General features: G+C 31.3%; 1 protein-coding gene across 1 annotated transcript in view; it reads left to right on the top strand.

The window, feature by feature from the left end:
• The first annotated feature begins 1,088 nt into the window (after nt 1-1,088).
• The window catches only part of LOC145323116 (homeobox protein Nkx-2.1-like), a 42,065-nt gene continuing 15,763 nt past the window's right edge, over nt 1,089-27,390 (top strand). Inside the window, exons 1-8 of the mRNA XM_080165503.1 lie at nt 1,089-1,177; nt 2,116-2,215; nt 2,806-2,902; nt 3,008-3,032; nt 3,196-3,335; nt 3,681-3,861; nt 4,673-4,766; nt 6,097-6,248. Of these exons, the coding sequence (XP_080021629.1) occupies nt 1,109-1,177; nt 2,116-2,215; nt 2,806-2,902; nt 3,008-3,032; nt 3,196-3,335; nt 3,681-3,861; nt 4,673-4,766; nt 6,097-6,248 (858 nt within the window). The 5' untranslated portion in view covers nt 1,089-1,108. The remainder of the gene's footprint in view (nt 1,178-2,115; nt 2,216-2,805; nt 2,903-3,007; nt 3,033-3,195; nt 3,336-3,680; nt 3,862-4,672; nt 4,767-6,096; nt 6,249-27,390) is intronic.

The raw sequence follows: 27,390 nt of genomic DNA, 5'->3' as shown, positions 1-27,390 counted from the left end.
CATCCTTTCTCTCTTTCTCTTTATCTAAATGAGTGAGGGAGAGAGAGTTGTATAGAACATTGTTCTCAAGCAGAAAAGAGAGAGAGAAATAGAAAAGTGTTTAATTCTCCCTTTTTTATTATCACTTTTTTAGCCAACCCCCCCTTTTCTTTTAGTGAATGTAAATAAATAATCTGTTTTACTATAAACTAAAACAACATCAAGTATTTTACTAGCAAAGCTTTATTTTTGCCTTAAGTGGCCTAGCCAGCCATACACTAGATTCTCAAGTTATCTGTCCACTTAATTCAGTTTATGTATTTTATAATATGATAGGCCTGCATTGTAATTTGACCTACAAAATGTAAAAGTACTTGGCTTATTTAGAAAACATAAGTTCTTTGGGGAAAAGATAGAAAGGTCTAAATAAAAAGAATATAAGTAGAGTAGTTGTTTATAAATATATCCTTATATTATCTTTTGAATAAATATACTTTTGACTAACATATAACTAAGTGGTTGTAGTAGAAGGAGAAAAATGTATGTTTATTTTAAGATAAGTTTATCTTGATTTAAAATACATCCTTTAGTTATATTTTCAACATAATGAATATAGAAAATGTGTATTGTATGAAACAAAAAAATTCTCAAGTCTGTTCAAGTTGTGTTGTAAAGAAAAGCTCAAGTAGGTTTTAGGCCATTTTTGTTTCCCTCTCACAGGAGTAATTAAGCCCCTAAAGGTCAATGGCTTAACCAAAATTTTTACAATTATAGTAAGATATTTAGAATAGAAGATGGGTAAAACATAAAGCAACTTTTGTTATATAGACTTCTTTTAAAGCCTTTCGGGGGAGAGAGAATAGTGCATATAATATTGCATAAAATTTTCTTATTTTCAAAGTCTATATTGTAAAATAATTAATTATTTTAAATTATTAAAATTTTGCCTTGTTTATAATAACAACAGCATAATATCAAGTGATGGAAAAGATGGCTTGATAACAAATGGTTGAGGGTGAAGAAATGGCGCAACTTTTCCTATCGAAGCCTATTCTTATTCTTTTTGGGAGAGAGCATGCACGAATGCTACATAATGATTCCTAATTTTCAGAGCCTAGGTTGTTAATTAATGAGTGATTTAAACAATGAGATGCAAGCTTCAGATTTAGAGTTCAATTCACATCAACAAGACAAAAAGGTAAACTTATTTCCATTACGGCTTCGAAACCGAGTAATATCCGCTGGATTAAAATCGGTTCCCAGCAATACTGAAAAATCATGTATAGCATCATATTAAAGACAATTTTCTATGAATATTAAAATGAAAAATTATAAAATTAATACCAGTTTTGTTAGCCTGGGACTACAGCCCCTCCGGGATAACCAAACTGGGTTTAATCTTATAATGTTTCATTTTATTATCCGTGGAAAGATGTCTACAGTACTATACGATTAATTTTTTTTTTCATAGAAAATTGTCTGCAACCAGACCCCCATGTTGCACGCCCCTCGTAACCTTGTTACTAAAAAAATATCTTAATAGTAAAGATATCTTAAAATAATCTGAAAATATTTACTTTTTATAAAAATAAATCCTGAAATTTGAAACCGTCAAAACAAATACGATAAAATACAATTTTGAAGATTTTCCTTAAAATTTTGATTACCAATCTTTAATTGCAATAAAACAGTATATTTTATTAATTTAAATCATGTAGCACTTAATGATAGGACAATGGGCAATAAATCAAATTTCTCCCAAAATTATAATGGACTTATTCCTTTTTTGTTGAAGAAAATGTTTTTATTTAATTTCCAACTTTTCCCTAAATATTTTAGGATATAAAAATTTATGAAGTTTGGGGAGAAGAATCATTTGTAGTCCTTTGTCCTATCCCTACTTGTGCACGTACATGAGTGTGTTTGTGTGTGTGTGTGTGTATTTGTGCATACACTTGACAAATGCAACAATCTAACTTTATAATTCTTAATTTAACTTGATATAACTTGAAGAATATCTCGGACAAAGAAATAGGATGTCTTTCTGTCTGTTAGTTTGTTTTAAGTAACAGTTAAAATACCTTAAACTTTTCCGCTGGCCATAAAGATGAATATCTAAATCACAATTTTTTACAGGATTTATACGGGGGATATCATCACCAAAACGTTGTTGGCTCGCCACAAGAAATCTACAATAAAGAGGATAATTATTACTCCGCTAAAGACCATATTAAAGGCACAGTATTTTTAGAAAACAGTTTAATTAAAAAAAAAATTTGACTTCAATATCCATAATTAATTTTTAATAGCGTTGTTAGGTCATTTTAGTGCCTTGTCGATCACAGACCCCCCACCCCCTCTTGCAAGATGATTAATGTCTCTCAACAGATTATGACGTCATACGATAAAATAACCAATGAGATGCCAGCATAAATTTTACTATTGGTGTACACTGTGTATACTGGCCTCTCATTGGCTATACTATCGTTTGACGTCATAATCTGTTGAGGGACTTAAATCATCTTCCCCCCCCCCTGTTATTTTTTATATAAATTAAAAATAATTATTTTAAACACTTTGGGTCAGGTTAGGTTTAATTGGGTATTGGGTAGCAGGGTTAGGCACTACCGCTGGGATATAGGAAAAAATCTACCACTCTCTTCCATTAATTTTCATTTCAATTAAAAAAATAAGGCGGGGGGGGGGGGATTAGTGTTCGATAGTGACTTTAAGGGAAAGCACTGAATGAGTTAAAGAGAGATATTTAATGATTTATTGACAGTACTATAGCCATAAATTTAGTCTTTAATGATACTTTGATTAAAGGTCTTGACGTGGGATTAGAAAATTACCCAAAGGACATTCAAAGTTATCCCAAGAGTGGTGAAGAATCATACACAACAAACCAATCAATTCAGGAATAGTTATTGAATTTAAAAATAGTTATTCATCACATCATATTTTTGACAGCTTTCCGCGTATATTAAAATGAAAAATAATAAGATTATGTTTTGTTATACCCGAGGAGCCTAAAGCTCGGGCTAACAAAACTGGTATTATTTTTTTCGATTTATATTTTAGTATTCGCGAAAAATTATCTGTAATACGCTACAGACAAAAAAGCTTACTACTTCATATATTAGGATTATAAATCATGTATTTAAATGCTAAAATTACCAAAAACTCTAAATTCAATATCTATAAAACTGTGGCTAGGACCCACCTGGGGTTGTTGTAGAGGGTGACACAGGTACTGCTGGTAACAAGGATTGGTCAGCTGTTGCAACTGGAGCTGGATCCAAGGAGTTGGCCACACCCTTCCTAGTCTCCGATATTCTAGAGGACCCCTGCTCAAGGTATGTCAACCAGCGTATACCAATAATGCAATTAATTAGGAAAAAAATCACGAATTTTTTTTGCTTGTTGGTTACGCCTGATGAAAACCCAATAATAGTTTTAAAAGCTTTGATCTTACCTGGTTAATTTATTAAATATTCCATAAGATTCTTCATTTTTTATAGTACATGATATTTTCCCCATAAAAATTAGATTATGTTATAAATGTAGCTTAAAAGGCTTATAGTTTTTAACTAATTAATTTTTATAGTGCTTTCTCGTTTAGCCTTAGGGACCTCCAAAACATTGCTCTATAAAAAGTTTATCATTTGAATAAAACTAATCTTGTTATGGTTATATTTTAGAAGAAGTATGAACTGTTCCACACCCCCTTCACCCCCCTCCCCCGGCTCTATATTGTACTCTGGGTACCCCAGGGCTCCGCCCACCTCCGCCATGTCTGCCGGGTTCACCGGCGGGTCTCCCGCCTACTCCCACATGCAAATGTCTCACTTGCCCTCCTACCCAGCACCTGGTTATTGTCAGGTAGGAAGATTTTTTTGTGCTCTGACTTTAGCACACTTTTAACACATTAGGTTCCAGAACAAACGCAGGTGTCTGAAATGTCATAGTGGACACTTATCCTTACCTTGCATATTTTAAACCATCTTGTTGGTTTTTAAATGCAAGGGGGGCTTATTTGTATATTCATATCTTAACCTAACTTAACCTGATAGAATTACTTTATTAACTTGATATTTTAGACTCTCCTGCGTTTGTCTCTACGACGTTTTGGACTCCTGCGTTTGTCCAATGTTAGGTTGGACTTTGATTCATTCACTCTGTCTGTCTGTATGTCAGTATATAGTTTTTTTTTACATCCATTTATATATATTTCAATTTTAATTCTTAGAAAACTTACAAATCAGCTATCAGAAATTTTTGTACCTAAATGTTTAAGGTTCTAAAGCTAGCATAATTGAGGTTACATGAACACAGTAATAGTGTCTGACTGATTATGACGTAACAAAAAAAATTAGCCAATGAGAGGCCGTTATTGACCAATGGTAAAATTTATTGTGGCCTCTTATTGGCTAATTTTTTTTGTTACGTCATAATCAGTCAGACACTATTACTGTGTTCAGGTTACATACTAAGCCCGTACACAACCATATCATTCTGTCTCTTTCTTAATTTTGATAAGGTTTTATGATCATTTATACTCATTATCTCTTTTTGTCATTTATTAGTATATAAGAAAAGCATGGTATTTATGGTCTGATTTGGACCTTTTAGTATGTTTTTCTTTCCCCCCTACCATATTATATTCAATTTTATGAATTCGAATCTTTTTTAGACAAATGAACTTGCTCACTATGGTGATATGCGTAGCCCAGGAAGCGGATGGTACTCCTCCACACCCACAGACCCTAGATTTGCCACGGAATATTGTAAGTATACAGTTGCTTCGCTACTCAAAATATAAACATATAAAAATTTTAATATTTGGTGCTTTCCCTCAAAGTGACTATGGAGCACACTTCCCCCCCCCCCACTTTTTAATGCAATGAAAATTAGGAGGGAGGGGGGAGTTTTTTTTCTTTTTATGTGATTTCTGTAACCCTGCTGGGGTACTCTATACCTAATATAACCTAAGGTACAACACACGAAAAACTATCCCCCCTTCCCAAAAAACTACCAAAAAAATTCTATAACAAGTATTTATTAAATATAATTAATAAGATAATAATTATTTAATATAAACTAAACATCTTAAGAGCTTTAACTAATAAAAAGCTTAATATTTTCCTAAGAGACACTTATATATCTCTAATTAAAGCTTATAATATTTCTTTCCCCAGGAAGGAAGGGGACAATGGGTTGTTCATTAAACTTGTCCCCAAAGTTTTATAATAAAGTTTTTCAAATTAGTTGACTTAAAAACTTTGGAGGCTTTTATTGAATTTGATTGGTTGGTTCATTAAGTTGAGTATACAAACGTTTCAACAACCATTTGTAATCGACTTAGGGAAAAATTTGTTTATCATTATTGGGGATGTACATCAGTTTATACCTTGAGGTCCCTGTTTTATCCCTCTTTTTACGCTAAATTTCCCCAAACATCCTTAAAGGTAAAGACTCACTTGAAACAGCTCATTAAAAGTTCTAACGAATCCACTTGGCATGTTAAAATGAAAACCTATAACAAGCTTTTGATATTTTTATGCTTGTTAATATTAATAAATATATTTATTTACCACTTGTAGATAAGTAGTTTATGAAAGCGGATAATTATATCAAATAATTTAATTTTAAGACATTAAAAAAATATTTTAAGCTATTAGCGATATTCATTAAAGCTAATGATTACTTGAAATATAGTTTTTCATTATTTATAACTGGAAGGATAAGACAATGGACGGTGAATTTATATACATACATCTCCAATGATGATAAACAAAAATATCCCATATGTTATCCATTAAATTATTGGTTGAAAGGTTTTGACACTACTAGTTTAGAACAAACCAATTAAAATTCAATAAAAGTTTTTACGCCAACGAATAAGATAATGTGGTTATAAAACTCTGGATACCAGAGTAATTTACAGTCAATTATCCTCTCCCTCATTGTAAATTACAGCATTTTTGTATACTAAGAAGCAGAATAAAATATTTTCGTTTCAACAATCATTGCTTTTATTAGTGGACATATTGCTTAATCATTTCTAAATAACCTATCCTAACTTTTTTTTAAAACTCGAAATATGTTATATTTCAGTCAGCAGCTTAATGCGCGGACCTGGCAGTACAATGGCGCCCATGTCCACCCAGATGTCCAGTTTATCCAGCTGCGGGATGGACAGCAAGCAGCCGCTGCAGTTTCCGCTGTCGCAGCGCAGAAAACGCCGCGTTCTCTTCACTCAAGCGCAGGTAGGATACCTTGTTGAATTTGCAAAAAACAATTGAAGCATTTTATTGCGCCTATAAAAAATTACGGATTACTTGTACCGGCCTGCCATTTGTACTGATTGGCCTATTATTGGTCATTGTATGACGTTATTTTTTATAGGCACTATAAGAAGCGTCAAAAAATTGCAACTTGTATGTGTACATATTTCCTATATATCTGAAAATTCGTCGGTCCAAATGAGTTGCACTTTTCATTAGAAACTATTTAAATGTCCTAATGTGCTTTTAGGCTATTTTTCTTATATCCCTTTATTCTCCTGTGTGTAAGGGCGAAGCAACTAGTATTGTATAATGCTTTATTTTAAGACTTAATTAGAGTCAAGAATTCAACTATATGATTAATTAAATTGTTTTTCTAATGTAAACTCTAAGCCAATATGTCACATATAAAACCTTCAATTTAGAAGATAGGGTTTAAGCCTAATGATTATGATTTTTATACTATATATAAAATTCGGGTTTTAAATAGTTTTTGTTTCGATAAAATATCCCCTACAATTTCTTTCTGTTATGGAAGTGGAACAATTTAAATATGTGGAAATTTAGTTACAAATTTGTTTGCTTACAGAGATTCTCAACAACCTTTTACCACCACTAGAACATCTGCCAGTTCGATATAATCACTTTTTAAAAGAATAGCTTTTCTATAATTAGTGTCTGTCCTTACGTCCTTTGTGATAATGATTCCTGGATTTGTTTGTTACAATATATAGAGAGCGTAGCAATTCTATAATCATTACAAGAAAGTCCGAATGTCTATTTTAAACATGAATTATTTTGGAACGATTTTGCGGAGTTTCTGTTTAAACTTTTAAATAATCTTGAATCACTACACCAAAAGTCACTTATGTCAGTCGGTACTCAGAATTTTCTCCAAAACCGAAATGTGCCCTTTTAAAACAAAAGTGAAAATTAGAAAAGGAATAAAAACGGCCGTTTAGTCTTTGGCGGCTTTTTACATACACACACACACACACACACATACATATATACAGTAGTACTCACATCCACACACAAACACACACACACACATCAACCATCCATCCATCTATCTAGAACTTAATTAAAAAACAAAAGTGTGAATAAAAAGAATGAAAGAGACGAAAAGAGTGGAGGGTGGGGGAAATGGGGGTAAAAAAGGTATTAGACAAGAAGAATTCCCCCTCACCACACAAAAAACTTTTTAACCTTTGAAGGGGTAAGAGGACCTATTCTTTAAAAAATGTTAAAATCTATAATTTACCATCTAACGATGATCTAATAATGATATCATGGCAATTTTCTTTCATTTTCTTATGTTATTACAATAACAGCATTAGTACACTGCTAGGTTTACAAAACTATCCCTCTATTAAACAGCATATTATATGTATTCTAAGCTAGCTATAAGTAGTCTAAGGAAAGGTAAAAGTTTTCCAAGAAAAAGACTTACAAACCATTAAAAATAAAGTGCATAGAACTTTACAATATGTACAGTATGTATATATTGATAACTACCTTCATTCCATGACCTTATTCGTCTGCTACCAAATTATTTCCTGGCTATTGGCTGTGTTAATACACACCACACAATTTGGTTGATTAAAGTTGACCCAATTTGATAATCAATAACTTTTCTTAAGTTTTACATGGTATATATACTGTAAAGGGTTCATTGATATTAATTAAAGTTAAACATAATGTCAGTCATAACTTCTTTAATAAAAGTTATATTGTTGACAAAAATTGTATTTGATATATGAACGTTTGTCAATGTTTCTTGATATAACAATTGTCTGTCCTCGATCAGTCGGCCAGAAAAGTCTGAAAAAGCTAGAGGGACATTTTGGTGACAAAAAAAACTTCAAGTGGGGAAAAATAGACTTTTTTAGCCCACCAGTAAATTTGTCGTCGCAAGGAGGGGAGAAAAATTGTCGCCAAAGAGGGGAAATTTTGTCGCCGTGGGGAAAATTTGTTGAACAAATAAAACCTAGTAAAAGTTTTCATATTAAATAAAGTTTTCTCAGAGTTTAGGAGTAGCGAAGCTACTCGCTAGATAAGGTCTGGCCGTACGTCCTATGTTCTTTGCCCCTAGAGCCTCTAGAGGGGAAAGGAATCAAACTTTAAATTTTATTTTTTAAAAGGAAAAATGGGGGAGGGGGGGGGGTGAACTATTTATTCCAAGGGATGAATTTTCTCTGGAGTTAGATGATACCCTCCCTAAAAATAGTATCAAACCTTCCCAGGACCTAGGTGAAGTAACACTAAAAAGTAGAACCATTTCGGTTCAGCGGTTAACAAGATCCTTCGGTACACACAGACAGACACAGATCCTGTTACTTTTAAATAAGAATAATATTCAGCTAAAATAGATATTAGAGTTTATTCCCATAAAATTGAGGCACATATGATATGTGGGACCTTAATTGGAACACAATTCTAAATACTAGTTTTTATGTCTGCCTTTGTTCTCATACAAAGTAACAAAAAATAATTATTGAAGCAGCTTATAGTGCCTAATAATAAAAAAATTAGTCCTTCAATTACAATGTATACTGGCCTATCATTGGTCATTTGTATTGTATGACGTCATTTTTACTAGGCACTATAAGCTGCTTCATATTTTTTTAGTAGCGAAGCAACAATATTCAAAATAGAAAATACACAGTAAATTTTAGTACAGTTATTTGTTTTCCATTCTTAAATTCAACACATTTTATTTTTGAATTAATTAATTTTTTCTTAATTTTGTAGCTTAACAATTTAATTTTTTGTGTAGTTTTGTAAGAACGCCAATTGTTAATATGCTTTATTTTCTTGCTATTATTGACTCATGAATGCGCGCAACACAAATTTATGGGAAATGAACAAATTATATTTTCAATTTCAATTATTTAATTTTGGTCCCTATTATTTTTTTTCTTAAAACTGTACTAGCAACTAGGTACTCTGTATTTAAAGAGGATAAATGGGGTGATAAGACTTTGACTGAGAAGACAAGTAGCCTAAAACCATCCCAGCATTTTTGTGAAACTTCCATAAAACAAGATTTTAATTGGTTTGTAGATCTTAAAGGACAAGAAATTTATTTTTTAAATAAATTTCTTGGATAAATCTAATCCTTACCCCAATAAATTTTAGCTCTTCTTTGTTCTAAAAACATCATTAAAATAGCGTTAAGTACTGCAAAATAACCTGTGCACGCGCCTACATTATACATAACTTTAATTTTGTGGCTAGATTTAGAAAAATGATGACTTTGCTTTTCATCAAATAAATGAAAATATTTGCACTTTTCATTATTCTAACCAGGGATTGATGGATAGAACTACCTCCCCCCAAAATTAAGAACATGAACATGATTTTACTTTGGGAGAAAAATGATTGTAGATTGTCCCACACACAGATATGCTATGGGATAAGACAATTGACGATAAATTGATATACAAACTCAATGATGATAAACGAAACCAACCAATCAAATCCAGTAAAAGTAATGAAAGTTTTTGAGCCAACAAATGATATAACGTGTGTATAAAACTTTGGGTACTAGCATAATTTACTGTTAAATGTCCCATGCCTATTCCTGGATGAAAACCAAAATAAATTCCAATTATTAATCTAATTCACATTTTATTATTGTTCAATTTTCATCATGGAATTTAGGCCATACAATGAATGTATGTATGTGTGTGTGTGTGTGTGTGTGTGTGTGTGTGTATGTGAGTGTATCTGTTTGTGTGTGTATGTGTATTTGTCTGTGTATATATGTGATAACTCTATATTATGCAGGGAGGAAGAAGACATTGGACTGTAAATTATAATGGTACTCAAAGTTTTATAACTACGTCACGTTCTTATTTATTGGCTAAAAAACTTTAGAACTTTGGATACTTCTACTGGATTTTGATTAGTTGGTTCCAAACCTTTCAACCAACATCTTAAATCTACAGAAGGGTTAATTTTCTTAATCATAATTGGGGATGAACATCAATTTATCATCAATTGTAGTATCCCTTTAGATCTATGATATTATGAAGTTATTAAGAATAACAATAATAACCAATGATAACAAATAGTTATATTATAATAGCAGGATATTTCTACTCATACCAAAATTCAGCCACCTCCCCCCCCCCTCACCCCGATTCTCCCATATGATAAAATTGAATAGAAGAAAGATTGACAATTTGATAAAATGATGAATAGTTAAAATCAATACTTTAGATAAACATAGATTAATTATTAATTATAAATGAAAATTTTTTTTTTCAACAAAAATTTTTAAAATTTTATTAAAGCAAGCCTATTTATATTTTTATAAATTCTCTTGCACGGTCTTTTGGTTGCAATAAGTGGGGAAAAGTCCCCTCCTTTTTCAATTTTTGGTGAGCTTTCACTTCCGCATATGTATCATATTATCAAATCTTCAGAACTGCATAATATTGCAATAGCATAGCTTGACCATTCTATTTTGCTTCACTCTAAATATATATAAAAGGGATAAGAAAATGACCTTAGATTGAGTACATCCCCAATGATGATTCACAAAATTACCCTTGCTGCAGATTACAATGAGCTATTGAAACGTTTACCAAAGTTATTAAGCAAACAAAAAAGAAAACTTTGGGGACTAGAGTAATTAACAGTGTGTCCATTAGACTGGCCCAAAAAAACATGAATTTTTAAATCTTTACCATATCAATTTGCGGATACCTTGAAGTTGTTACCGGCTCAAATGTAGACCTTTTAGTGAAAACTAGACCTCTCTACAATGAAAATTGATCTCGAAATTTCAATCTTAATCTTTTTATCAAAAACTTCATATTTTTATGATTTTAACAAGAAATAATTAAAGAACTGCCAACCTAAAATAATGTAACAAGAGTTTAAATATGAAGCAATTATAAAAAGTAGGCAGAACCGCCATTCCTGCCGATTAATTCCGAAAAACGTCTAAAAACATTGTTTTATTTAAATCGATAATTTGTGTAAGAAATTGAACTAAAACATTAGCTATTAGTCTTATGAGAAGAGAAATGATGAAAAACTCTAAAAAATATACATTTTAAAGACATAAAATAGGAAAAAGTGTTTTAAATAGATTTCATGGCTCAACAGACATTATCGCCAATAAAGAGACAATTTATTTAAATAAAAAATTAGATGAAGGTAAAAAAATATGTAATATACTTATTCTCATATTTAACTTTAAAAAAAAACATACCAATAAAAAAATAATTTGATTGTTTTTTATTAAACCAGGAATAAAGAGTAAGGCTTATCTTAAATTATTTTTCTTCAATGATTTTGCAGTATAAATTAGCTTTCCCAAATTATTGTAATTGTACATAAATAAATTTTTATACTTTCTTTCTTCATATGTTTATTCCTGGTGATTTTAATATTTTATTTCAATGTTTGTAAACAAACAGACTGAAAATTTGATGTTTTGCTTTATATCTGGTGTAAGGCTATATTAATTGGGGAAGAAAGAATGAAAATAAATATGCATTGGACGAGATAGCGATAGATTTTTTCTTAAAATCAATTATAGGGCTAAAATCTACAAACAATACATAACCTATTTTTACATTCCGCACATTGAAAAGCGATTTAGACCTTCATTTGGGCCACACTAGTGTCCATTGTACCCTTCCTTCCTATAAACACAGACTTTTTTTGCTATTGTGTTTTTTCGCTAATATAAAACAACATGCTGTTATTATAATATTAGGAAGTGAACCCCCACCGCCTCAATTTTCCTTAGGTGCTTGAAACCAAAAGTTTAATAAAATTTGTATGAAAACAGGAAATGTGGAATTTTGAGAGTGTTTTCAATCCACTTCAACATATAAACATTCATAACTTTTACAAAATTACAACCAGAACATTTTCCAGGATGGCAACATCCAATGTTAGACTTTACAAACGAACATTTGAAATAAAGAATATTACTTCTGAAGTTCAGATTTTATATACCTGTTTTCTCAAAAATTAAACCAGCAGTGTCGAAGCTTTTTCACTGATTTTTCTAATAGAAATAGTAGTTTTATTTATGATAATTGGGGGTGTACATAAAGTTAAAGTCCATTGTCTTATCTCTTGAGATCCCTGGCAAAAGTGAAAGTGTTGAAAAGAAAGATGAGCTATATGTTTTGTAAGCTTCTGAATGTGCTTCACGGAGTTGGGACATTTGTTAATGAAAACAATTCCCCTGTCATTAATTTTTTTTTTGTGGGGAGGGGATTTCTAATTTTCTAGGGACTATTTCTCATGGGAGGATGGTGGTACCCTAACTCAAAATATTTTTAAACCTTCCCTAGACCTTATGAGAAGATACATTGTTCGGTTAGCTAGATCTTTTGGTACATACAGACACACACACACAGAAAGAGATTCTGTTACTTTTATATACGGATATGTAATAGTATAGATTAATGTTTTAAGGACCTTCTAAAAGTTTGGATGAAAGGTATAAGGGGGGGGGAGATAATGCCATCAAAAATTTTTTTTTATTTATTTTTCCTGAACTTTATCTCTTAAAATTTTTATATGTCTTCTTTTATTTGTTCAGTTGAGATATTTAACCCAGGCTTGTTAGGGATTGAGCTTCTGACAAAAAATATTTTGCCCCTATCAGTATCTATTGTTAAAAGTATCATTTTGTATTCGTTGTTTATTGACAAATTTTAAATATTAGATTGCTTAGAGTTTAGAGAGATATCTTGCCAATTATTTACAATATTTAGTAAAAACTTATTTTTGTCTATACAATTGTTTCACACATATTATATCAATATTTTTCTTTCTATGAAATATCCCTCTTATCCCATACTTAACAATACTATGGGCTTAACTCAATAGAAAGAAAGAAAAAACAAGGATAATTAGATTTTAGGGAAGCATAACATCAACATTTAATAAAAAAATAATATTGATTTCTTTCGAAGCTTTTTATAGTACGACATACTTGCCTACCATTGGTCAATTAAGATGCATACTGGTTTGCCATTGTCAATTTGGTCTGTGTATTGGCCTATCATTGATCATGTGTAGTGTAAGATCATTTTCTTTATAGGCACTATAAAGAGTTTTTTTCTTTCTGTATATCTTTTTGTGCATCTGTCTGTCATTTAAGATCCCTAAAACTAAATTTTTTGAAATGTTTGGAGAGGGGGAGGACTCAGGAGTATTAATTTTCCCTATTCTTAAGATGCTTGGAGCACAGATGTTTATTAAATTGATAATATATACATTATACACCCCTGAATTAATAAGTCTTAGAGCAAAACACTTTCAAGTGTTTTTCTAGGCTTAAACTTGTTAAAGACACACACACACTCCCATACGTATACACACACATACACACACATACACACACACACACCCATACACACACACACACACACACACACACACACATTAAAGAACCAAAACATAGTTGTTGAGTTAATAATTTGAATAAGATAATTTGATAAACACTTTAATTCATTAGCGTAGCTACTCTTCATAAACTTAGGTTTTTTTTGTCTGTAACTCCATAAGCAGAAATGAAGTGAAAATTAAGGAGAATAACAAACCTCCATCTTAGGTATGCTAAAGCCCCTAGAGGCTGGGGGCATCACCACTAGATTTAAATAAAGAGAATATTTTTAATGTATGCAATTTTTAGTATATTTGTATAGATCTTAAACAAACAAAAGCCTAAAATATGTGCAAAATTTGTGTAAATGTTTACTTAACCACTAATGCTTGCCAGGGATCTGAATGGATAAGACAATGCCGATAAATTGATGTACATTCCCAATGATGATTCACAAAATTACCCCTTCTGTAGATTATAATTCTTGGTTGGAACGTTTGGATACTCAACTTAATAAATCAAACAATCAAAATTCATTAAAAGTCCCCAAAGTTGTTAAGCCAAAAAACAAGATAAAGTTATTTAAAACATTGAGGACTAGTGTAATGAACAGCCAAATGACCACTTCCTTCCTGAAAGCCTACACTGAAAATGTCTTAACCATGCATTCAACATTAATTTTAGAAAAATAAGTCAATACTAAGTCAACAAAACTCCCCTCCCCCTCCCTCTAACCCCCTAAAAAAATCCGCAAAACTGAACAAAAAACTGTTTACATGCGCGCGGCAGGATATGGAATGCCACGCAAAAATTTTTGGCGTCATGCCACGTGCATTTATGCATTATTTGTCTGTGTGTATGAATTGAACAAAAAAGCATTGAAATTAACTCTGGTTTAACTCAATGGGGGCCTTTTGTGTGTCTCTCAATGGTATGCGTCAACAAAGAACGACCCACATATATCTCAATACAATAAAAAATGTTTGTTTCTCAAATTTTTGTTGGGGATTTGCATTGTGTTATTTGTTGATCTTTTCTTTATTATTATAGTTTCCTACTGAATAGGATTAGAGTAATTAAAATCTTATAGTTGAAAGAGCTCCGGGTATTTGGTAAAATTGATTTTTTAATCCAATTATCATGCTAAATATGTTTAAGTTTAAAAATAGTTTACTTTTTTCTCTTTTTAAATTCAGAATAGTATTTTAAATTTTTAAATTAAATACTTCAAATAAAGCAGAAAAATGTGAAATTATAACATACCCGGATGATTTTATTCTTTATAAAAAAGCCCTTTTATTTGCAATTAGAGCAACCATCCCCCCCCCCCTTACCCATCTAATATTTTCTTTCTGTGTCTTAGCCCTGCAGGGGTTTTCTAAACCTTTCTTGACCTACCATAAACATTACTAAAAGTGGTCATTGCTGACACATTATCGATGAAACAGCTCAATAAACTGTCGTGAAAATGTCCTAAAATTACAATAGATACTACATAACAATTTCTACACTAACAAATTATTGCAAGTCTTATAATAATATTTTAAGTTTTATACTTATATACTAAAGGGGGGAGGGGGGTGGGGGTTAAAACGGCCTTAAATAAATAAAAACGGATATAACCTTTCTTTTCTATTAAAATATTGAAGCAGAAGAGTTAAATATTTGATTTTGGCCAACATGAATTTCTTAAATAAGTGCTTTTATAGAATGACATGAAGCATTTCTAAATTATGTTAATAGGGCTTAATTGAGCTAGAACCTTCAAAATGAAAAAAAAGTGCTATAGTATCCAGAAGCAGCGCAGCAATAAAAAGCTAAAATATACACTAAAGTAAAGGCAAATTCTATTTTTATGCTTTAGGGGGAGTAACGTAATAATTATCTCCCAATCTGTCATTTTTACTACATATGCATATTTGTGATGACAAAATATTTATATATAAACCTGGAGGGGAGGGGGGGGGGGTTATAATATTTTATCTCAATTCCCCATCGAATCCCCCCCCCTATTTCCAAATTTGCTTTACCCATCAAATATACCCCCCCCCCCCCAATCTCGGAGTTCCAATTATATGAATATTTTAAATAGCGCACCTACTACATAATCATTCATGTTCATTGCCCAATGTCCATACATCAGCCCGTCAAGAAAATATGTTTTTTTAGCAAGTAAAGACACTATAAAAAAAATCCATTCTTTATTCTTCAATTAATACTTATTTCTATCTACTTGCTGTGCTACTTATTCACAATATTGTCCTTGTTATAAGCAAAGCTTTTCTACGTTTAGAGAAGGTTCTTTTGTCAGTAACGGGTATATTTAGGCATGTTAGAATTGTCCTACTAGTATGTAAAAATATTGGATAAAAGAATTCATATGAATTGAATAGGTAGTGGTGGTATGTTATTGGGTCGAGCCCCCGCCGAGAAAAAGGACCACTTACAACCACTAACTAGCTATGGGAATTTAGATATAGATATCACCACACAAAGGCATGCAAGGATAGGACAATGGGTTTTAAATTTAAATTTTAGCAGTCTTTGTCATACAGAGGAGAGGTGGGCACGTAATATTTTTGCCGAGTTTTTCAAAATTGTTGCAACAATTACAGCAAACACTACTTAAAATAGTTTTCTTTCAGATAAAGTAGTAAGGTTTTTGTTTGTTCGTTAAGATCTCGCTAGACACTGATTTACGGGAAGCTTTATAAAGCGTCGTGGATGGTTTCAGGCTTCTACGCCTCTAGATGCTAGGGGCTAAGCTGCTAGTATACCAAAACTTGCTTACTCATTTAAAATCCTTATCAATTGGTATCACACTTTCAGCTGTCATTATTACTCTATAATTTTACTATACATTCCAGGGATCTTAAGGGATAAGACAATGACAGTTAAATTAATGAACATCTCCAATGATGATAAACAAAATTACTTCTTCTGTAGATTAACATCAAAATGGTTGAAAAGACACAGAAGTTTAAAAAGATAGAGGGAAAACATATTTATAAAACTTTGGGTACAAGTATAATTTACAGTCCAATGTCCCCCCTTTCCTCCCTAATAATTTCCCACACCTAAAACCTTGATTAAAATCTACTGACATGTAGGATGTTATCCTGTTAGTTTAGGAGGTATTGTGTTGACACACTGTGCCGTGCCTATCTCACATTATTTTTTTCTGTCAATTTCTCACACATTCTCTTTGCGTCTCCTCTTTCTTTCTCTTCCTATCTTCCTATCTAAATCTCTTTCTTTTTCTCTCTTTTTCTACTTTTCCGTCTTTCTCTCTTTCTCTCTCTCTCTCTCTCTCTCTCTCTCTCTCTCATTTTATCCTTTAAACGCCTATATTGACAACCTCCTTTAAACATACCTTAATTGTAATATCGTTTAGGGAGGGGGAGGGCAATGACGTTTAAATAACTCTGCAGTAATTTCTTCTCTGTTATATACGTAACCCAAGAACCTAAAGGTGGAATTTTAGCCATAAGATTTTCGGGGGAAGATCTAATTCTCGTCCTTCCATTATCCTTGAAAATATCTGTATTTGATATATTTAAGATGTTCACTTTTGTTTAACATAAAGTAGGAGGGGAGGGGAGATAGGTAAAACAGGGAGGGAGGGAACATAGGACTGTAAATTATACTGGTACCCAAAGTATTACTTTGGGTACTTTTATTGTGAGTGGTTAGCAACAATATTTTGATCCATTAGGAAAAAAAATCTCCCCATTTTTTTTACCTTTTCTTTTAAAACAGTAATTAAGAGGCCTCTAGGGGCGTAGTGGCTAGAATAATTTTGAAATAATTAATTTTCTTTAAAAAAATATCCTTTATTCCTGATATTTAACATTTTAGGGAATAAATCTCAAAAAGCCTTTGTCTTTATAATTGAAAGTATGTATATGTATATATAAATAAGAATATAAAATAACAATTTAATAGGTAAACTTTAAAATGGATTTTAGATTTTAAAATTCATTATTTGTTAATTCAAAAACTATATTTCGTACTGTACATAATGTTCGTATTTAACAAATATTTAAAAAAGTTTATTTTCTGAAATGTTTTTAAGAAGAAGATATTTTTCAACCAAATATTAATTTAACTTTTAAAACCCATATTTTAGTTATTTTTTTTCTTTTTTCTTTTGAATCTTTAAAAATCCGCCTTTGATATACTATTACATAAAGTAGAAAGGTTTTTTGTCTGAAGCTTAAGATCTCAATAAATACTAAACCGATTGGGTTCTCTGTTTTAGAAAAGCTTCAGATAAGATTTTGTGATGGTTTCAGGTTATTTTATTTACAGATTTAAGTTTTTGAATGGTTTTAATCTATTTTCACACAAATACAGAGCCTCTAGATGCTAAGGACATAGCTGCTATGTCACTATAATATACTTTAGCTTATTACTTTCATTTAACATGGCTGCGCTTCTTGGGCACATAATTGTGCTTGGTGTTTGTATATGCACCTGTCCTTTTCATCTTTTTTTTCATTTTTATATTCATCTAGGCATCTACCACTTCAAACCATTGCAGAGTTTTATTTTTACACACTGGGAATGGGATAGAATTATAGAAATATGGACATTTTTGGAAAGAAATAGCTTTAATTTACTATAGTTTATTTCATGACAATAGAAAATATTTAGATTAAGTTAGATAGAAGTTGGATCATAGAGTAAAGAAAAAAAATGATAGTATGTAATAAAAAAATGTTTAAAAACATCATTCTATTGCACTAAAAAATACAATTTAATCCAATGTGCAAATGCGAGAAAAAGCTGAACACACACATAAAAAATATCTCAATCAATAACCAGAAGTTTTATTATAAAATAATATTATAAATTATTTCTAAATAATTCATAACAATAAACAAGGAAAATAGCGTTCATAGGTAACGCAGCAAATAGAAAATACTTCTTTCCAATAGCGGCTTGACTTTCTAATAGTTTTACGGCTATTGGTTGGAACCATCCTTGTTGTTTTTATGACAATTATTTACTTTGTAAAATAAAAGGTGTGTTAACACTTCCGCAGAAAGACTTATATTCGCATTATTAAATATGCATCTTACACATAAGTTATTTTTTTGTTACTAAAAGGTATAGAAGTGGTCATAGCTTACATATTAATCAAATATTGACTTCAAAATTATATTGATAAAAGAAGTACAGAATATTTAAAGTAATTTATGATATTGATATTCTTCTGCTATTTCGGATTTGCGGAGGTGAAGGAACATTCGAATAAAAGGATAATCTCTTAATAATAATAATTCAATTATTATTATTTATGTTTAATCAGGAAATCAGGGAATAGACATTGGCAGATAAATTAATTTATGCTTCTTTCCTATCGATTATTTCCAATCTACCAAAGGTATGATTTTATTCATGTAATACACTTTAGATTTTAGTTTAAGCAATAAATTTATTTGGTGCGATAGACGGCTATTTTTTGAATGATTTTACCGATGAGCATCCATTGCAATTCTACTTTAAAAAGTTCTTGATTTGTCGGTCAAATGAAAAGGGATGTTTTGTTGTAGAAATTATTTTGTAATCCATTGTCATATTCATACCCCCCCCCCCAAAAAAAAAAACAGTTTATCGTTACTATAGCTAAATTTAGTTATAAAGATAGGGGGGGGGGGGGTTATATCGTCCCTACCTCCCTGGGTTTAATCCCTTTTTACTGTTTTGTTAAGGGACAGGTTCATTTGGGGAATAACAAGGACATTTATGTCCAAACTCTATACAAAGAAATAGCCTAAAGCCATCTTGGGACCTAAGAGAAGCTGCCCTAAATGGAGAACTCATTCGGTTAACGAGATATTCACCGAACAAACCCTTTTTTCAATTTCTTAAAATTTATATGTCTTTTTCTTTCTCAGTCTTATATGCAGCACAGCTACTCTTTACCCAGATGTTGTTCTATGCACATCCGTCAACTTTAGTTAAGATGTGTTTTATGAGCCGTACAAATTTTTGTCTGAACTTTCGTTATTACATTAGCTAACTATGTCTAAATAAACCACAATCTTAAAAAGCTTGTAAATTATGCACCTTTCACTTTGATAGTTTAGTAGAAGATGAAAAAAGTCGCTCAAAAAATTCTGACGTCATAAAAATGAGGGAGGAGGAGTGAGAAAGAAAACACCTGAAAAAGAGATGGATAATCCCTCATTTTTATGACGTCACTTTGAGTGACTTTCTTCGTCTTCAGTACAGAAGCTCTTTATAGTGTCTATAAAAAATAAAGTCATGCAATACAAATGACCAATGATAGGCCAATGCACGGACTAAATTACCAAGGGCAGGACATTGTTTATTTTATTTGACCAATGGTAGGCCAGTATGATGTCATTTTTTAAAGGCACTATGCAAAGCTTCATTAGTTCATATAAAATCTACCTTGCTATTGCTGCGCTGTCTATAGACCTGATTGTCCTTGGTATCACCTTTGTCGCCACCAGTGTCTTTAACAACAGGACGTCGACACTTAATTTTGTTTTTGACAAGTCAATAAAGTGGTTTTAATCTTTTAAAGGGCAGGGACAGAGCCTTAGTTTCCTTAAAATTAAATAGTGGCAACGCCTTATAAACCTTGAAAAATAAAATTCCATCCCCCCCCCCCCCAAAAAAAAAAAATAAGGGTTTGGACCCTCCTCCAAATAGTTATGAGAAGCTAAATTGTAAAGGAGAACCATATTGGTTCTGCGGGTAGCGAGATCCGTCTTACAAACAGACAGAGATTGTATTAATATCTATGTTAGATTATTATCTTTTAAAAATAATTGCAATTCATTAATATAAAAATGCTTAATATGATCAGAGTCAATGTTGATAGCTTAAAGCTAAAGACCAAATATTTTTTTCTTCTACTAAATATCCGTACTTCATCGTTTAATCCCATAATTTAATTGAAATTAAAATTGTTTGTTAGTTTTATTATTCGAAGAGGGTAGCTTTTAACCTTTCATCTTTTATTCAAAATCATTTTCTTGTTTATTACTTTAGATTAATGTACTTTCCCAATAATAATAAACAAAATTACCCCTGCTGTAGTTAATTTTTTAAAATCATTGTTTGAAAAGTTTATTTAGATGTAAGGTTTAACCAACCAATAAAAATTTAACAAAAGTACTCAAAGTTTGTAAGCAAATGATATATAGATTCAGAACTATGTCTAGGACTCTCAGACAAAGGTCGTGCTATCAAGGAGAATAGGTTGTCTGGTTTTACTACAATGCAATGCTTCGAAAAAACTTTTTTAAATTAAAAAGTACAACACAAAAAAAACATATTTACTTCTTTTATAAAAAAGCTAAAAATGAATATTTACATTTTTCACAAAACAAGTACATAATAATATTTTTTCAAAATATGACATAAATAAACTTCTTCAATTATACATAAGAGTCTTTCCTAATTGATGATTTAATAATGAAAAATAGTAAAATTATAAAGGTTTTAAAATCCGCAGAAAAATAGTTATTTCTTTCATCGTATTATAAAACGCTTTTCGCAAATATAGAATGTACAATTATAATATTAAAACCAGTTTTTTTAGCCCCGATTTGTATTACAGACAAATTTCCACAAATATTAAAATAAAAATCCTAAAATTAATAACACAAGAGGCCGAAGTCCCGGGCTAGCATTTTATGATTTTTAATCTAAATATCCGTGGAAAGCTGTCTATGATACTATGCAATTAATAACTATTCCGTCATTCTATGAATTGAATTTATTCTTTGTAGATTTTAATTAAACCATTTAAACTTAAACTAAATTCGTATAAGATAAAATGTTTTGTCCAAATAATTTCCATCGAATTTAACTGTCAACAGTACTAAGAAAGGCCTGTTTATATGCCAAGACATTCCTTATAATGTCAAATACAATGTCACGCATCCAATATTGCAGCCGTCATATGTACTTATTTTCTAACTTTTTGTTATTATAATTTTGTATTTCCCCTAACCCTTTTATTATTCTAATATTTATTTAATTTTGTTACCAAAAATAAAATCAATAACATCCCAATATATTTTTATGCTCCAATACATTTTAATAAAATTCATATTCTCTCCCTCATATATATATAATTTTTAATATTTTTCAATTTGCCGCTGAAAATCCTAAAATTTGGCGGCAAATATTCTGTTTGCGTGGCGGCACTTTTCCTTTGCCGCCAATTTTTGTATGGGTTGATTGTGTGTGTGTTATTATGGGGGATATGACGCTGTGGGGGGTCCCACTTCTTTTTAGGCCCCCCCCTTTGTTATATCAGCCTTTTTATGTTTAGTTCGTCAGCTCAATTAGTGATGTTAGCATCTTGTTGTCATCATTAGTTCTCTAACCATTTTTTCCCTTTTTTTAGATTGGGCATTTTTTCTCTGAATTTAATTCCCCGTCTCTTCAATTAGTTAAAAAAAGACAATTTTTTCATAAAACATTGAACATAAAATATGGTAAAACCCAATAAAAAAGTGTAGTTAAAAAGTAAAAGTTTATTTAGAGGGTCAGTTTACTATGATGGCCAATAAGATTTTAAGCAATCAATCTTTTCAATGTTTAAAATCCGTCAATAAATAAGGAAGATGGACCAATTTTCTTAACTCAATCAGTTGTTAGAAATTTAAGACAATCCACATCCTATTAATATTTAAATGCAATATCAAGGGTTTTGTCGACAATATGACTTCAATGATAAGTAGTCGTGGCTGAAACAATGATGACAACATCCATAAAAGCGAAGCTCTGAATCGATATGACAGACGAACATTAACTTTTGTTGAGTGTCAGAACTGAATATACAAAATATGAAAATATAAGGTTTGACAAAATTATACGTAAATTTGTTGCAAAACTTCTTAAATACAGAATTCTGTTTAAGGACATACTTACATTTTTAATACTTGATTATAGAGATGCTTTGCTCATAATATTGTACCTTATTGTAATAGGAATCAGTAATCAAAAAATCAGATCAATCGGTTATTATCACATAAAATTTTTTTATTAAAAAAGTAAAAAAATCAACATGTTTAAAATGAACGTACGGACATTCTGGTAACGATTATAGAGTTGCTACGCTTTCTATATCGTACCTAACTACTACAAGAATCACCACTACAGTTTGAAATCGATAGGACAATTCTAACATGCCTAAATTAACGAATAAAATCTAACTATCTCGGACGGACGGACGTACGGACGGACCGACCCTAATTATAGAAAAGCTTCGCTTTTAAAAATATCGACATTATGATATGTTATAACTATAATATTGACTTAATAATGATATAAATTTTTGACAGGAAAGTTTAAGAGTAACCTTGCTAATACAACTCAATTAATCCCCTTTAAAAAGATGAGAGCATAAACATGAATACCTTAATCAGCCCAAAGGACAGACGGACAGACAAACATCATAATAACATAGTTACAGTCAACTTATAGTTTTGTTATCTCATCCTATAATATAAAGTAGTTATATTTTTTTGTCTGAAGCTTAACATTTCAACAACTATATAATATAAAGTAGTTATATTTTTTTGTCTGAAGCTTAACATTTCAACAACTACTCAACTGATTGAGTTCTCCTTTTTAGGGAAGCTTCACTTAGGCCCGGGAATGGTTTTAGGCTACTTTTATTTCAGCCTAGGTCTAGTTATATGTTATTTCTTACGCCTCCTTGTCTCTTTGAAGAATGAGCCCATAGATGCTAGGGTGTAGCTGCTAGGGTGTAGCTGCTAGGGTGCAGCTGCTAGGGTGTAGCTGCTAGGGTGTAGCTGCTAGGGTGTAGCTGCTAGGGTGTAGCTGCTAGGGTGTAGCTGCTAGGGTGTAGCTGCTAGGGTGTAGCTGCTAGGGTGTAGCTGCTAGGGTGTAGCTGCTAGGGTGTAGCTGCTAGTAACACATTATGGTACTCCCTTAACATTCTATTTTTGATTATTATTAGATTACATGAAAATGGATATTTTAACTGTTAAAATAACTCATGAAAGGTAAGTTTAACTATAGGGAGAAACTCTTACCTAAAGAATAATCATTTTGCCCCCGAGTTTTCTAAGATAATCATAATAAAGACTGTATTGTTTAATTACATTCATTTTAAAGAGCTGACATCTTAGCTTGTTATTGCTACGCTATTTATAGATTCTTTATCTGAGATGTTCTTATTCTCAATTATTATAAGATTGGGCTAAAACAAATTTTATAATTAGAAAAAATTAGGATTATGTAAGAAACAAAGAAGAATAGTTATTTCTCGCATCGTATTATAAACAGCTTTCCGCGGATATAGAAAGTACAATTATGAGCCCCGAGGTGCCGAAGGCACCGGCTAAAAAAACTAGTTTTAATCTTATGATTGTACATTTTTATATTCGTAGAAAGCTGGATATAATTTGATGCTAGACATAGTTTTTTCGTATGGATGAGAACCGGTTCTTATCCACTGGATTCGATTAAATACGAGAAAGTTTTTTAAAAGCTTCTTTTGTTAAAATGGCTGGTTAGTTCAGAAAGTTGAGTGTCCAAATGTTTCATCCACTAATTGTTATCGACAAAAGGGGTAATTTTGTGTATAAATCATTTGGAATGTACATCAATTTATCGACCAATGTCTTATTCCTTAAGATCTCTGCTGAAAATTAACCTGAAATTGCCAAAACTCAATAATGCAAGTTTATTTTTGCGCGCATTTTCTTTTATTAGGTTTTACCTATTATAATGAATCTGGTAAAAATACTTTCCCTCGTATTTCTGACATGATACGCGAATAAATATTTATTTTCTACTAAGTATCTTAATATATACTTTAATACGGCACTAGATAAACATAATAGTGTGCAATTATTTCCGCTTATTTATAACGGGATGTTAAATTATTGACCCCCCCCCCAATTATTAAAAACAAAAAAAGCTTTCTTTAGATTAAACTCAGAGTTGGAAAAGTTAGAATTCTGGGAGTTTCAAAATTTGTTAAGCTAACAAAACTATTATTAATTTTATGATATTTATTTTAAACATTCGTGGAAATTTTCCGGTTGTTATTGTACAATTTCACTATTAAATTAAAATAGATTAATTAAGTAATTATAAGAAAAAAGTCCCCCTTTAACAGACGGAAAAGTTGGGAGAAAAACAATTTTTTTCTCTAGAAGACATATCTCTTGTTAGCTAATATAAGGTTGATTAGTAAATGTCTCGGAAGTTTGTTTATTTTTAGTATAAGCCCTTGAGTGTGTCTTCATTTGCGCATATGTTTCACATTATCAGAACCGCATATTTATTACAACAACACAAACTTAACCTTCAATCTGATCAATAAACAATGATATTTATTTAAAGCATTGTATTACAGACAGCTTTCCGCGGTTATTAAAATGAAAAATTACAAGATTTAAACCAGTTTTTTGTTAGTTTATTCAAACTGGTTTTAGTTTTTTTATTTGAATTTTTAATTGGTAGAAAATATTTCAGTATGGCTGGCTGAGGAATGGTTCTAATTGGTTTTGAAGCCATACTGGAAAAACCTTACCTAATAAATTTGCTTTTGTGTATTTGTGCGAATATAAAATTGTATGCGAATATGATATTATGCGTAAGTGAATGCACACCTAAGCCGTACACACACGCGTGCGCTATGTTTGCTGTACAAACATCACCTTTTATTCCCACCATTTCTTAATATAGTCCTTTTTCTTTGGGGGGGGGGGGGGGGGTGTTGGAAGTAGTGTTAAACATTATTATTTGATAATAAAACTTTGCCTTGGGGGAAGGATAAAAACATTTCTCGTATTCATTCGAATCCGGTGGATAGGAACCGGTTCTCATCCATACGAAAAAACTATGTCTAGCATCGTATTATATCCAGTTTTCTACGAATATAGAAATGTACAATCATAAGATTAAAACCAGTTTTTTTAGCCGGTGCCTTCGGCACCACGGGGCTAAAAAAACTAGTTTTAATCTTATAATTGTACATTCTATATCCGCGGAAAGCCGTTTATAATACGATACGAGAAATAACTATTCTCGTATTCATTCGAATCCGGTGGATAGGAACCGGTTCTCATCCATACGAAAAAACTATGTCTATTGTCTAGCATCGTATTATATCCAGCTTTCTACGAATATAAAAATGTACAATCATAAGATTAGAACCAGTTTTTTTAGCCGGTGCCTTCGGCACCTCGGGGCTAAAAAAAACTAGTTTTAATCTTATAATTGTACATTCTATATCCGCGGAAAGCCGTTTATAATACGATGCTAGAAATAACTATTAAATTTTTGTGTATTTCATCATCAAGAACAAAATTCAAACCTCAGTTCAACCAAAAATAACATGAAACCTGGAAACAACATAAATATTTTAGGTTTTATCAAAAAGAAAAACTCAAACATCATGCTTAAAACATATTGTTTTATTGGTTAGCGTAAAATTATTAGGGGGGGGGGGGGTCACAAAGTCACATTTCTACAATAATTTATATCTTACTGGTAGATGGGCACTGAACTGATATAATAATCAATGGCTAAAAAGAATTTTAAAAAAAACTTTTTCTTTCTTCCTGAGTATAAAATCTTTATATAATGCAATGACATATTCAAACAAAAATACAAATTGATATTAGATTTGCAATTTTTGATTTATTTGATTTGTCTTGTAGTTGACAGTAAGTAAATACTAAAAAAATATACTGTTTTATTTTAGTTCACACATCAAAAATAGTATTTTTATGACAATTTATAAACATTTACATTAGTGTCGCAGCTTTTATACAAGTCTGTTATGTCAGTATGTTTAAACTTTATACAGATTTCTGAGATAAAACTCCATGTATTACAATTTATAGTTATTTTTTTCTAATTGCTTATCAAGGTGTTCTTACTTAATACATTCTCTATATGAGAAGGAATAGGGAGGGGCAGAAAAATAGCCCAAAACCATCCGTAGACTTAAATTTAATAGTAAATTAGCATTTAGCCATCCAAGGTCCTATGTACAGATTCCTTAAAATGGAGAACTTTAATGGTTTGCGAGATCTTGAAGGACAAACAAACAAAACCGTACTATGAATATGATAGGACTATCCTTTATGAACTTTATTTATAATCCTAAAATTGTAGCTGGACAAAATGCCTCAAAAAATCATGCTTGTGACGTCATAAGAATGAGGGATTATCCATCTTTTTTTAGGGGTTTTCTTTCCCACTTCTCCTCTCATCTCCCTCACTTTTATGACGTCACATGGCTGATTCTTGAGACACTTTGTCAATGTCCAGCTACCTAAAATTTGTTTCGACCCCTACATAAATTACTTTCCGATGACTCAAATAAATCTCCAGTTTTCATCAAAAACACAATCAAAATAAAACTAAAATTCAGCAAAAATTTTTATCACATATACCTAATATTTATTTGTCTGTGTAATTTTGTGTGTGTGGGAGGGGGAGTCTGTGTGTGTGAGTGTGTGTGTGTAATATGGGTGTGAATATTGATAATTCTGTGTGAGAAATTGCCTACGGTTACACAAAATATTCCCTATTAAACGTAGAAGTATTGCATTGACATAAAATTGTCGACTGAATGAAAAGAGATTGCATTATGAAGATAGATAATAAAATGTATATGGCATTAAAAAGGTGGTTAAGATTGACATATTATCGACATTACTTAAGAATACTGTCGAAATAATATTAAAACTAAAGTTTAATAGTACAATTCAATATCTA

The sequence above is a fragment of the Acartia tonsa genome, chromosome 6, assembly GCF_053477335.1.
Source record: "Acartia tonsa isolate MP-2025a chromosome 6, ASM5347733v1, whole genome shotgun sequence".
NCBI lineage: Eukaryota > Metazoa > Arthropoda > Copepoda > Calanoida > Acartiidae > Acartia > Acartia tonsa.
Note: the sequence above shows the minus strand (reverse complement) of the source record. Positions and strands in the feature narration are given on the sequence as shown.